The sequence below is a fragment of the Triturus cristatus genome, chromosome 7 (assembly GCF_964204655.1).
Source record: "Triturus cristatus chromosome 7, aTriCri1.1, whole genome shotgun sequence".
Lineage (NCBI taxonomy): Eukaryota > Metazoa > Chordata > Amphibia > Caudata > Salamandridae > Triturus > Triturus cristatus.
This window is the reverse complement of record NC_140590.1, coordinates 571,828,578-571,842,654: the sequence shown is the minus strand read 5'-3', so window position 1 is coordinate 571,842,654 and position 14,077 is coordinate 571,828,578. Positions and strand designations below refer to the sequence as shown.

At 46.5% G+C, this 14,077-nt stretch overlaps 1 protein-coding gene across 2 annotated transcripts in view; it reads right to left on the bottom strand.

Annotated features, from left to right (window-relative positions):
• MYCBPAP (MYCBP associated protein) overlaps nucleotides 1-14,077 on the bottom strand; it is an 835,305-nt gene that overhangs the window by 441,719 nt on the left and 379,509 nt on the right. For both annotated transcript variants that reach the window (XM_085617113.1, XM_085617114.1), the window contains exon 11: nucleotides 10,017-10,209. In XM_085617113.1, the coding sequence (XP_085473239.1) occupies nucleotides 10,017-10,209 (193 nt within the window). The remainder of the gene's footprint in view (nucleotides 1-10,016; nucleotides 10,210-14,077) is intronic.

The following is a 14,077-nucleotide window of genomic DNA, read 5'->3' as shown; positions in this document are numbered from 1 at the left end:
CCACCACATCAGGCGGGAGAGAGAATGAACTCAGGTTGCCCCGTTCATTCTCCAGGCATGAAGGTGTAAGCTCTGGAGGTGGGGGTGTAGAACCTGCCCCTCCGACTGCGAGAGGAGGTCTGCTCTCTGAGGGAGACGGAGCGGAGGGCACGAGGAGAGGTGGAGAAGATCTGTGTACCACACCCTTCTTGGCCAATCCGGGGCAATCAATATAACTTGGGCCCGGTCTTGGCGAACCTTCCTCAGAACCCGAGGAATCAAGGGTATGGGAGGAAATGCGTAAAGGAGTTGTGAGCCCCAACTCAACTGAAACGCATCCCCTAACGGCTCCTGCATCGGATACTGGAGACTGCAAAACGACAGGCAGTGCACGTTCTCGCAAGTGGCGAACAGGTCCACCCAAGGAGTTCCCCACATCCGAAAAACGTGACGAACCACCTCCGGATGGAGCCTCCACTCGTGGTCGGCGGAGAACTGTCGACTGAGACTGTCCGCACGCACGTTCAGCACCACAGCCAGATGATTTGCCACCAGACAAATCTGATGGTCCTGAGCCCAGGACCAGAGACACAGAGCCTCTCTGCAGAGACAACGCGACCCCACTCATCCCTGCTAGTTGACATACCACATCGCGGTCGTGTTGTCCGTCAGGACTTGAACAGACTGACCGCGAAGGGAAGGGAGGAAGGCCTTGAGTGCCAAACGTATCGCCTGTAACTCCAGAAGGTTGATGTGAAGCAACCTTTCCTCTGGAGACCAAAGACCCTTGATCTCCAGATCCCCCAGATGAGCACCCCACCCTAGGGTGGATGCATCCGTAATCACTGTGGCCACCGATGGAGGAAAAAGGAAGGGCTTTCCTTGGGACAGATTGCCCTCCACGCTCCACCAAGATAGCTCCGCTGCAGCTTCTCCAGAGATCCTGATTGACTCCCTGAGATCTCCATTGTGCTGATACCACTGCCTGCGGAGGCACCACTGGAGCGCCCTCATATGCCAGCGTGCATGGTTGACCAACAGTATGCAGGAGGCGAACAGACCGAGCAGGCGAAGGACCTTCAGAACTGGAACAACCGCTCCATTGTGGAATAAAGGGACCATTTCCTGAATGTCGAGAATCCTTTGAGGAGGAGGGAATGCCCGACACACAGTAGTGTCCAGTACCGCCCCTATGAACAGGCCGCGTTGCGAGGGCACCAGGTGAGATTTGGGCACATTGATCGAGAAACCCAAGTCGTATAACAGCTGAGATGTTACCTGCAGATGACGCTGCACCATCTCTGGGGACTCTGCCTTCAGAAGCCAGTCGTCCAGGTAGGGGAAAACTGGAATCCCCGACCTCCTGAGATGAGCAGCCACCACTGCCATCACCTTTGTGAAGACTCGAGGTGCGGTAGTAAGAACAAACGGGAGGACCGCAAACTGGTAGTGTTGCGACCCAACCGTAAAACGGAGATACTTCCTGTGCGACTTCAGGATTGGGACATGGAAGTACGCGTCCTGCAAGTCGAGCGACACCATCCAGTTTCCTTGCTGCAACGCTTGAAGAACCTGCGCAAGGGTCAGCATCTTGAATTTCTCCTGTTTCAGGTAAAAGTTCAAGATTCTGAGGTCCAGAATCGGACGCAATCTGCCGTCCTTTTTGGGAATCAAGAAATACTGGGAGTAGCATCCCTGACCCCTTTCCTGCTCCGGAACCACCTCTATTGCACCTTTCTGAAGCAAGGCTAGAACCTCTTTCTGTAGGAGAAGCAGATGGTCTTCCGAGCAATAACCTTGGCAAGGAGGGTAAGGGGGAGGAAACTCCCAAAAGGGAAGGGCGTTCCCAGTCTCTACGAGGTTCAAAACCCAAAGGTCTGTTGTAATAGATTTCCAACCCCGTAGAAAGTAGCACACCCGACCCCCCACAGGACTTACATGATCCGGGATGGGGAATCTAGGGCTGCTTCCCCGAAGCCTCATTGGGAGCAGAGGAGGAGGACGAAGAAGAGGGGTTGCGACCAGAACCTCTCCGACCCCTTTGCTTCCCTCTATAGGACCTATAGAGGGGATTCTGTTGTTGCTGCTGCTGCTGCTGCTGCTGCTGTTGGGGCTGTCGGAAGGAGCGAAAGGATGTTCTTCCGAAACCCCTAAACTTCCGAAAAGCTGAACCCCTAGCAGGAGCCTGCAGACCCAAGGACTTTGCCGTCAATCTGCTGTCCTTAAAACGTTGAAGGGCAGAGTCTGCTTTCTCCCCAAACAGTTTCTGTCCGTCGAATGGCAGATCAACCAACGTGGCCTGAATATCTGCCGAGAAACCAGAGGAACGGAGCCACGCCTGCCTTCTTGCGGCTATAGACGACCCCATGATCCTCGCCACCGAGTCTGCCGTATCCAGCCCTGACTGGATCACCTGTCTGGCAGCTGCCTGAGTGTCCGCAACAACCTCCAAGAAGGACGACTTATCCCCCTCAGGCAACTTAGGGGCCAAAGATTTAATAGAGTCCATCAAGGCATGAACATAACGCCCCAGAAGGCATGTGGCATTAGATGATTTCAGCGCCATACTACCTGAGGAGAAGGACTTCTTGGCCGCCTGATCAATTTTCTTGGACTCCCTATCAGTTGGAGACTGAGGGAAAGCACCCGAAGCATGTTTAGAACAAGAAGCCTGCACAACTAGGCTCTCCGGGGATGGATGTGTAGACAAAAAATCTGGATCCCCTGGTGCAACCCTGTACCTTCTTGCCACCTGTCTGGAAACCGCCTGAGATGAAAGAGGCTTCTTCCACACCTCCAAGACCAGCTCCAAGATGGCCTCATTGAAAGGCAACAAAGGTTCCGAAGTAGATGACGGAGAATGCAACACCTCAGTAAGTAAGTTCGATTTGTACTCCACAGAGGGCAGCTGCAAATCAAAGAAATCTGCGGCCTTCTTGAGCACCACATGATAGGGCGCCAATTCCTGAGGTGGAGAAGATCTAGCTGACGTATGCTCCCAGTCTGGGGTGGTATCCAACCCACTTGCTTCTTCAATCCCCTCAAACTCATCTGAAGAAGAGTCGACTTCACCTTCTTCCATATATCTTCCTTCCTCCAAAACCCTCTGGGCCTCCCTTCTCGATCGAATCCGGGGAGCCGGCGTCGTCGACTTCGTACGCGGCGTCGGTGGAGCCAGAGGTACCGGAGTCGGCGGCGCCATAGGTGGAGTCGGCGGCGCCGGACGCGGCGCCGATGGAGTCGGACGTGGCGTCGAAGAAGGTTCCGAAGTCTGATGGTCCATCCGAAGTCGTGTCGGATCCCCAGACGGCGCCGGAAACTGACACGAAGGCGCCATCGGCATAAAGGGCAAAAAGGGGGCCTGAGCATAATGCTGCGGCACCCCTAGCGTATACGCCATTGGACCCACGGGACCAGTTGGTGCTCCGGATGGGAAGGCCGCCCTGTTAAAAATACCATACATGGCATTTAGAAAATTTGATGAATCGGTACCTGGAGCCGGGAATTGCGGATAAGGAACAGACCCTGTATCCCTTTGTGGAGTCTCCGGCGTCGGCTCCGCAGTATCTTCCACCGGAGCCGCAGATTCATCAGGCACCGGAGCAGGCTCTTCCTGTTCTTGATCATCAATGGAGACATCCGACTCCACTCGAACCGGAGTCGACGCCTTAGACGGAGCCGGTGACTGCGTCGGGGACTGAGCTGGAGCCCGCTTCGACAAAGGAGAACCTCTTGGAGACTTCGAAGGAGAAGGTGAAGGTGACAAGTCCTTGCTCCGACGCCGACGGGGCGAAGTCGACCTCGACTTCCTGGACTTCGAGGACCGATGTCGAGAAGAATGCTTTCTCTTTTTGTGATGCTTCTTCGACTTCGACGACCTCGAAGTCGACGACTCCCGCCTCGACTTCTCTTTTCTTCTCCCTCTCTTCTCCTCACTGATCTTCATAAAGAGCTTTGTCTTCCTCTCCTTCAGTGCCTTAGGATTCATACTCCTACAGCACCCGCATTCCTCCATATCGTGGTCCGAAGAAAGACACCATAAGCAGTCTTGATGCGGATCAGTCATGGACATCAGACCTCCGCATTCCCTACAGGGCTTAAAGCCCGACTTCCTCGTCGAAGACATACCGAATTTTTAACAGTAACACAGCAATATACTACAAAGTAGCTAGAGAGCACTGGAAAAAACAGTTGCGCGTCGACGGCGTGGAAAAAAGGGAACTGACGTCATCACGCCGACGTGGGCTTCTTATGGCTCCGGTGACGTCGTACGGAGTCGCGAGCGGAGCCGATGCATTGTGACGTCGCCCACGCCGATGTGGAGTGCAGGGAAAGAAAAGTTCCGTGGAATGCTGGCGCAGGGGATATTCACAAGGTGAGGAATCCACTGGCAGATGTATCCATCAGAATGTACCATGCAGCCTACACTGAACAATAAGCTCAACACACTCGGAATGTTAACACTAGGAAGTGGGTAAGCATAAAGAAGTGAAGCCTTCATCCCAGTGACACAGATAAAAAGGTCTGGTTATTCTCAAAACATGGTGTGCTGCTACCACCACTCTATGTACTAAACGAACGACAAGGATAGTAGTGCACTCCAGCTGTCACAGTACAAGCCTAGTACCTATTCACGTCAGGGACCAGCCTAGGGCACTGAACAAATGCTAGATTGGTGTGATGCCAGGGCCAGAAATCAAACGTTAGGACACCAGATACATGTGGTCCAACACTTATGGCAGAGAAACATACTAGCACACCAGGCAGGGGACATTCCTATGCCAAGTCACAAAACAGCTGACTTGCTTCTGAGTTATTAATAAAACCATCAGGGCAGAATGGGGGTGGTTCACTTATTCTAACAAAGCACACTCAGTGCAATGGTAGTATCTACTGTGCTAATTTATAAGTTCATTCCTACGCTGTAAATAACTTGGTCAGCAGAGTCAATTACACCAGGGTGGGATTTCCAGGATGAGCTAAGACATGTAGCTCAACCAATAGTATTCAACTCATTGCTTCCAGGGCAATCCAAACAAAAAAGGCTTCAATCTTCATAGATCGAAAATCATCCTTATTGATAATATTTGTATCTTAATATACATCGATTAGCCAGCCCCGCCAACGCGTTTCGTCCTATACTAGGACTTCCTCATGGATCATATTAACTGCAGTTCATCAAGAAATACCAAATTCCTATCAAGCAACATGTTCTGTATCTAACATACCTCCTTCTTTTGAATTGCAAACAATCTGTATGCTTCACAGATAAATATAGCTCCACAAAGTTTCACAACTGTTCTTCCTGATATGCAGCACTACTTCCTTTGCCAGATTGAGGGGAACGCCGCACGCACTAACTACTCAATGAGCTCTACAGACAAAATGTAGAATAAAAGATGTACTAGGAAAAAGTCCTAGTATAGGACAAAACACGTTGATTGGCCTGGCTTTTCAATATATATTTGGAAGATGCAAGAATTATTAACATTTGGAGATTGAAGCTGTTTTTCTTTAGATCATCCTGGAAGGAATTAATTGAATACTATAGTTTGCGTTTCCTACTGAGAGGATAAGCATTATGAACGCTTTACAATTGACTCTAACAAAATATATCTATCAGGACTACTTTTGAGTACTTATTGCTTGATTTAAACTTCATAAAGTGTTTTTAAGGGGGGTTGGTGACAGTTAGGCCACTGGGAGTTAAGCACCATTAGTGGAATACTATTGAGTGGAATAGCCTGTGCAATGCAATTTTAACTGCCATTGTGTTTGAATTTTAAGACATGTAGCCTTTAGTCTCAGCAGCGCAGCTCTTCTAGACAGGATGCACCACAGGTGGGGCCATGGGTAATTATGAGACCTGGTTATCACGCCTCAGTGTGCTGTCCTTTTGGAATTGGAAGTAAGGCAGGAGATCCTTTGGTGCTCGCTCTTAAGATCTTCTAAAAAAGAAGGGTTTAAGACTTCAGCGGCCAACAGTGATGTAAAAGTGGAACATGAGATCCAGGTTAATTTGAAATATTCCTTTTGTGACTTCTGTTCATTTGCTCTTGGGAACAAACACATTTTTAAGTCTGCCAGCTCTAATGAAATGTACACCTTCAAAAAGAAATCCTATAATGAGTAGTGCTAGTTCCCCATGAATTTCTTGTTCAGCAACAGAGAACTGCTTCTGGCATTTTTATGTATGGGGCCTGGTGAGAAAAGGTTTTCGAATTTGTGTCCTGTCCTTGAAGTTGGTTGTCAAATTTTGTTTAGTGTGTATGTGTTTGCTAGTTGTTTCATCATTAACTATGTCTAGTTACATATGAATGTTAGATCAATACTGCTATATATTATACAAACTGTTGGAGCTGGCCCTTTTTGCGGTGTTATCCCCAAACATTTTGCCTTCTTCCTCCTATTTTTTCTGATCTGTTTTTGTTGGTTCTAGGACCCTGGACACTTTTCCACTGCTAACCAGTGCTAAAGTGCATATGCTCTCTATCTTAATCGTATAGGCGAATGGTTTGCCCATGATTGGTTTATTTTATTTACTAGTAAGTCCCTAGTAAAGTGTCTCAGGTGTGCACAGGGCCTGTAAATCAAAAAGCTACTAGTGGGCCTGCTGTAATACTGGGGGGTTGGGCCCTTAACAACCACCACCGTGGGCCTCTATTAAAATGCAAACAACTGTAACAAAGGTGGTTGGTTTTGATTCAAAGAATTTTACTAAAGGGCTGGTTAATAAATAAACTGGACCTATGTCTTCATATCACAATTAAACAGATATAATTAATGCATTTTTAACAACTCATAAAAAGGCAAACACGCTTTGCTTTGACAAAAAACAAATACATTGAATGTACCACAAAACAGATGGAAGTAAGTTCATAAACAAATTAATGAAAATGGTGTAACCTTAACAATGCTGTGGCTTGGAAATAATCATCCTTCCATTTAACATAAATCCCAAAGGTTCTGTGTATTTAAAAACAAGTGCATGAAGAAACACAACAATTGTTCAAACCAGTCCACTGTTTCTAAACCGAATGGGTTATTTTACAACAGCTCAAAAATAGCCTGGCCCTATCGTTACTGCCAAGGTTTCAAACCATCTAATATGGAGGGATTAATGATTGTGCAACTGAATTCCACTGTCTATATAGATGCAAACTGAATGGAATCCCGACGGTTGTGGCAACTCGTTTCGAACCACTGGTCTCTGAGGGTTCTCTTTAGGGCTTTGGGCTGGTGGTGGTTTTTTTGAATCTTGTATCTTCAACGGGAATTGATCACAACTAGAATTCTGCTGTGTGCAAAAAGAGACAACTTTATATACTTTATTTTGGAGATCTCTAAAATATTCTTCAGTATAGTTTGGCTTGGTGCGAATCACGGATCACTGGTGCCTCCATATTCGTCACGGGGTTAGTGAGCCTACAGCACTGATTGTGCTACCCACATGAGTAGCCCTGCAAACATGTGTCATACCTGCGAGTGCAGTGTTATACTGCCATTTTGACCTGGCCAGTGCAAACCTTTCCTTTTTATTACATGTAAGTCACACCTAAGGTAAGCCCAAGGCAGCCCCATGGGCAGGGTGCAGTGTTTTTAAAAGGTAGGACATGCACTTGTGTGTTTTACATGTCCTAACAGTGAAATACTGCAAATCTCGTTTTTCAGTATTGCAAGCACTATCTCTCCCATACGGTAACATGAGATTTGCCTTGAAATATCTTTTTAGTGTAATTTCCCATTGGGAACAGATGCAGATTTGGAGTCTTTTAACTCACAATATAAAAATACATCTTTTGGTGAATTTTTTTTTTGCCACTTTTAGAAAGTGGGCATTTTCTTGCTTAACATTCTGTGCCTCTACTTGCCTGTAGAATACATGTCCGGGTTGGCTGACATCTGGGCTCTTGTGCATTTATTCTACCCGGACATACAAAGGGAGCTGAGGTGTGCCTTGCATATCCTGATGGGCAATCACCAGGCTGATGGACCTTCCTGAGCTACAGTGGAAGGAGAAGTAGTCACTGACACTTGAATAGGGCTGTGCCTGTCCCTAGACAAAGCTGTCTCCACCCCCTGTAGTTTGTCTAGAAACATGTCATGGAAAGGCAGGGTCTTGTGCACTACAAATACTTTCCTTTGAAGGTTACCTACTTCAAAGGCGAAAGGGATATAAGTATTGGACCTTTGACATTCCAAAATCAGAACACTTCTGGACTGAGAACATTTTACCAGGAAGCAGTGCTTGCTTGCTACTTCTGTCCTGGGAGTGAAAGGACTGGACTTTGCTTTTTACATCCTGCTTTCAATGTTCTCCAAGGGCTTGTGCATGCTTGTCTTCTGTTAAGAAGTCTCAGGGCTATCAAAGACTTCACCTTTTTGCTGAAAGCCCTGACTTGCCAAGTGGTACCAAATCCAGTTCCTGGGCCCTTGGAAGTGCACCCTGGTGAGAAAATCCACGCACCGAATCTGAGCGGCAGGTTTCTTGATGCAGCACCTGCTTTAAGGCTGAAAATCGCTACAGTGTGAGTCTTTTGCACCATCACCAACGTCCGTGGCACCTGCTACGACTACGACACAGACCCTGCTTCGCCACTGGAGAATCGACGCAGCGCATGTTTCGCGTATGTAAACTCGAGGCAGCACCTGCATCATCGCTGTCGCATTGAAACAGCCTGTCTGGGTTTTCAATGCATCGTCCTTTGGTGCTGGGCCGCAGTAAGGAACCGAGGCTGTGTGTCCAGAATTCGACGCATCACCTCCCCTTCAAGTAAGGAACCGACGCATCACCTCCCCTGGCAATAAGGATCCTGCTTTGTTTTTTGATTTTTGATGCATCCAAGTTACTTTGTGCTAAAAGAAACGTATCCATTGATTTCTATAGACTAAATTTACTTAATCTTCGAAAAGTAATATCTTGACTTGTGTATGTTGGATCTTTGTTGTTTTGGTCTTGTTTTATTCAGATAAATATAGGCTATTTATCTAAACTGATGTGGACTCCATTTGTAGTGTTTTTACTGTGTTACTGTGTGTGTGTGTACAAATGCTTTACACATTGCCACTGATATAAGCCTGACTGCTCGTGCCAATCTTCCAAGGGGATGAGCAGGAGTTTGATTCCCTTACCGGGACTACAGTGAGGATCCCTACTTGGACAGGGTGAAAACTACTACCAACTAGAGACCCCATTTCTAACTGCCATCGATTTTATTATGCATGACCTCCTCAGATATCGCTGTAATAAAGACCTTTTGTCCTGTCTTGTTAGCCTTTGTCCTGAATTTTTACAGTCACAACCCATAATCTAGCTACTTGCCAGGTGGGCATCCTACCACTGCCCTATCTGATAGGTGAAAAAAGAGAAATGGTGGTGTTGGTAATGGAAGGAAGGGGGAGTGGTGGAGGAACTGTTGAGGGCTGCTCTTGCTGGGTAGGCTCCAAAAATGATTAAGTGATTGCATTCTTTTGGAGAAGTTTTATTTCTAGTCCTGGCTGCTGGAACAGCAGAAACTATCCAACTAGCTGGGAATAATGAAGAGCTGGAGGAGAGAGTGGAAGGGTATAAGTAGAACCACTAGAATTATGCAATTCTGCGGCCACAACTCGTTTGTCATAAATAGGGATTTGTCACATTTGCCACATAACCCATCATCGACTGCATAATCTGCAGATCTTATTTCTAAAAAAAATATTGTTTCTGGCTCAACCGGATCAAACATTAATAAAAATGTGGCAACATGTGTTTGCGCGCAGTGGAGGGCCCTTCGCAAATCTTAACTGGTCATCTTTTAGTTGCTTATCTCTGTATTTGGTTGTTAAACTGATACTAAGAATTAGAAATCTTTGTGCAGCCAGTATCACCATACATAAAAATCACAAAATAATGAAATAATATATTAAAAATGTGGCATATTATGCCGCATAATTTGACTTTTCTTGCTGCATAATTTAGTCAGCTCTACTGCATTATTTGGTGCTTTCCTGCTACATAATTGCAGTGGCCCTGAGTATAAGCAATATGGCACACGCACCTGAGTTGGTGTTGAAGTAGAAACGCTGCACGCTTCGGTCAGTGCAAATCTCTGGAAGGCCGGCAGGGTATGGAAGTCTTCGCCATTCATACCAAATGGCAGTTGTGCCATCATTGGCTACTTCCATGACAGATGTGGCCTTGTCTCCTGCAACTGCCTCGAACGTCATGCGTGCTGCGATGCCAATCTCTTCCTAGGAAAGACACAATAACATATACTGAAAGCACATAAGAACTAAAAGACCTGCATGGAAAAAGGAGAGAAGGTCATGAGATACTTATGAGTAGTTGGTTGGGTGGTGTTTCCGATCCTGACAGGATCCGCTGGGCAATTAACTACTGTGGTGAGTCTTTGCACAGTTAAAAATGCCAATAAAAACCAGTTTGGAAAAAAAATAGAAAACTAAAAGACCCATGTATGTGTGTGCAGTATCTGTTATATACACATTTCATTTTTAGGCCTCGCCTGAGCCAGCGCATGCGCTGCGCTGGTAAGACATTTCGTTGGTGGACTTTAAAAAGCCTACCACAGCGTTTTGTGTGGCATACTGCATGCGGATACGCGCACAGGCACGAGCAGAGGCTTTCCTCTCGCTTTCCCAAGCACGCGCGCCTCGCTCCGCCTCTCTGTCTTGCTCGCCCCTCCCCCCCCCACCACAGAGAGAGACCACCACAGAGCATGTGTCTCGCCGCCGCGCGTCTTGTTTGTTTTTTTTGCAGTTTTATTTCACTTGAATTCGACTGGAAGGTATTTCAAGTGCTTTACATGAGCACCAGTGATGTTACACAGGGACACATTCATTTTCAGGTACGCATAGGGGATTAAGTGATTTGCCCAAAATCACTGATGTTGAGCGGATGCCGAGACTCGAACTCTGTTCCCCAGCTTCAAAGTCGGCTGTGTTGGCGGTAAGGCCACATTCTCTCTCCTCGTTTTTGTTGTTATATTGGGTTAGGCCTCACCTCTTACCATCACAGCACTCACGATGCTTGCTACCTGAACTCCGGTTTCAGGCAGTGATTTTTACAGCTGCCCAACACCCACCCACCACACCACTTTTGTGCACGCAGCCTGGCCATGGACGAGGGGAATGAGGAAGAGGGATCCGTGAACCTCCCTGAGGCTCGGGTCGCAATGTAATTAAACTAAAAAGTACGCACTGAATTGTTTTGTATGCACATTAGATATTTTTTACTTAGATTGAATATATTAACATATTTGCTTAAAAATACTTGGCTACTTTCAGACCATTTCGTATGTTAAATATGTTTCAAACTATTTCCCCTGCCCCCTCCCCCCACCCCCCCCCCTCCCACTGCACGGACGCCACCCGCCCTCTCCCCCCATTGCACAGACCCCACGCTTCATGGTTCACAGGCGCGTTAATTAAAGAAGAAATAGGCAGACGCTTCCACCATTGTTTCCCCTCCTCCCGCATTCATGCTCTTCGTGTGGCTTTTACACTGAAGAGTTTTGCATACATATAGGCTTGGATTGGGGTCACAAATCGGCCTGGCATCCTAAAAAGGTGGCCCTCAGTCTAACATCAGACTGAAAACTTCTCAGTTACAGTAATTCCGTTCAATTTAGGGAGTGCATTGGTAGTGTTAAACACACCACAAGGTAAGTGTGCCTTCCTTCTTTCCAGCGCTTTAGCAAGAACGCAAAACAAGGAACACGTTCCTTGCCCCTGTGCTTTTTCCTCCTCTGTACTCCCTCGTGAGCTGTCTCTGCCTACCCTCTATTGCTCTTTCCTCCGCTTGCCTGCCAAGCCCCTGCTCAATGGCTTTCATGTTTTCTCACACTCCCATGTTTTTTTCCCCCCACAGTTTTAAGTAGCGCAAACCCAAATGTATCGGAGCGCTTTTACATTAGCACCAGTTACATTTAATTTTTTTAGGCACGGGGAGATTCATTTATTTGCCAAGAATCACTAGGTGTTGGGCCGACGCTGAGACTCCAACTTGGCTTCACAGTTGGCAGCTCTGAAGGGTCATATTTTGTCTCCTGTTGTTTACACACGTTCTCTGCCCCCTCCGCAGGGTGTGTAATTAGATTAAAGCATCAGCCATGAAAACAAAGAAATCGGGTAGCAAGCAATAACAAATTTCTTGGACATTTTGTGAATTACAAATATAATGCAAATGGAGAACTACTAAAGAACGAACAACGTCCATAAATAAAAGCTCAAGAGTAGACATCATCTTCAAGTTGCAGTACTTCTGTTCATTGCCTTCAACGAGAAGATGCTGTGTACTCTTGAGTTTTTATTTATGGCCAGGACACTGACAGTGCACAGTCGCACTCGTATTTTATTTGCAGTATTGATGTAGCACAGATCAAGCCATGTAATACAGTGAAGTGCACAGCACAGTCAATGTGCAATATCATTGCATGTGCATTAAAAAATAATGATCAGATGTTTTTATTTCAACACGTTATTTATAACATTTGATTTGCCACCATCCTTCTTAAAAGCATTTATCAGCACCGCTGCCTACCAACAGGGCCAGAGCAGAGTGCGTTTAAGAGCTTGCTTTAACTGTAAACCCACGTCACACACACATGGACTTCTTTGTATACTTCAGCTTTCCCACTATTTCTCCATTTCTCTTTGTACCTCTCTGTGTAAGTTTCTGCCCGTGTCTCTCCTTTCACTTCTTTTTATACTATGCATATCTCAGTCCATCCTTGCAACTGTCTCTCTTAATCTTGGTGCAAGTATCTCTTTCTCTCCTTCGCTTCCATTCTTTTTTCATATCTGTTCATCTTTATTCCTCTGGTTTCTTCCGTTCTGTGCTGTTGTCCTTTCCTGTCTTTGCCAGTCTTTTCGCTGTGTCTCTCCTACTCTCTCTGTATGTTTTAGTCCCACTGCACCTCTCTCTCTACCTATCTCTCACTCTCACGTTCTCTGGCCTCTCCCTCTACTGAGCAAGCATAACAAGGGAAAGGCCCTCTAGTGACTAACAACCTTAGCAGTTTTATCAATGCTCTAGTTTTGAAGGGGTGCCAAAGAAACAGTGCCAAATCATGATTTACACGACTTTAAAATGCTATTGCCCAAGACATGACTCACCTGCCTGCATGGTTTAATATGCATGATGGAATTCAACAAATGGCACCTCAAGCGCTTAGCAGTATGTTTTTTGGTGCAACTGTATGGTAGATGCACACCTGACTTCGTTATTGCAATGAATTACCAAAGAGAGGAGGAACAGGATACATTTAAGCCTTTAACTTTCAAACGATTTCCTATTATGCTGATTTTATGCATTGGCTGTTTACCCTACAGCTTGCACAATCTTAAAAATTGAAATGCTTTGTTGATCTGTGAGGGGGGGATATCATGGAATTAGAACCCTGGATTGGCAATCCACGCCTTTCTGCTCCAATTCATCCACCTTGTTTTTAGGGCGAACCTAGAGCAGCGCATGCGCTGCTGCTCGACTTTTAGTAAGGGGCTTTTCAAAGTGCTACCCACAAGCTTTTCCTGGCATAAAGCGTGCGTGCACGCCGCCATCTGCCTTTCTTATCTCTTCCTCCACATCGCTGGCCTAATTACTTTCACTTTCGCGGCCACTGCTTGTTAGGTCTCGCCTGACCCAGCGCATGCGCTGGTCTGGCGAGACTTATTGAGAGGGCTCCAAAAAGTGCTACCAGGCCAGCCTAGAGCTACAGTGCATGTGCGCGGCCGCGCGCTCCGTGTTTTACCGTGACTACTTTCACTTTCCCGGCCACACGGCCGCTTTGATCGCGATCACTTTCACTTTCGCGTCCGCTTGTTCTACTCGCAATAGTGTTATGCAGATTAAGTACACCATAGTTTTCTGTGATGTATACCTTATACAGAACCTTTTTTCAAACTGTGTCCCAGCACTTATCTAGCTTTTTCATTGCTTGACAGAATGTTATTTTCAACAAAACACTTTGAAGTGTGCGCAAGTTATGTTCTTAATAAATGCATAAAATCGAACCCACAAACCTTGTAAGTTCTCGCATTTCACGCAGTCTTTGTTGCCATGTGTTTCGTTGTATTTAAGTTGCTTCCATGCAGAAGCTTG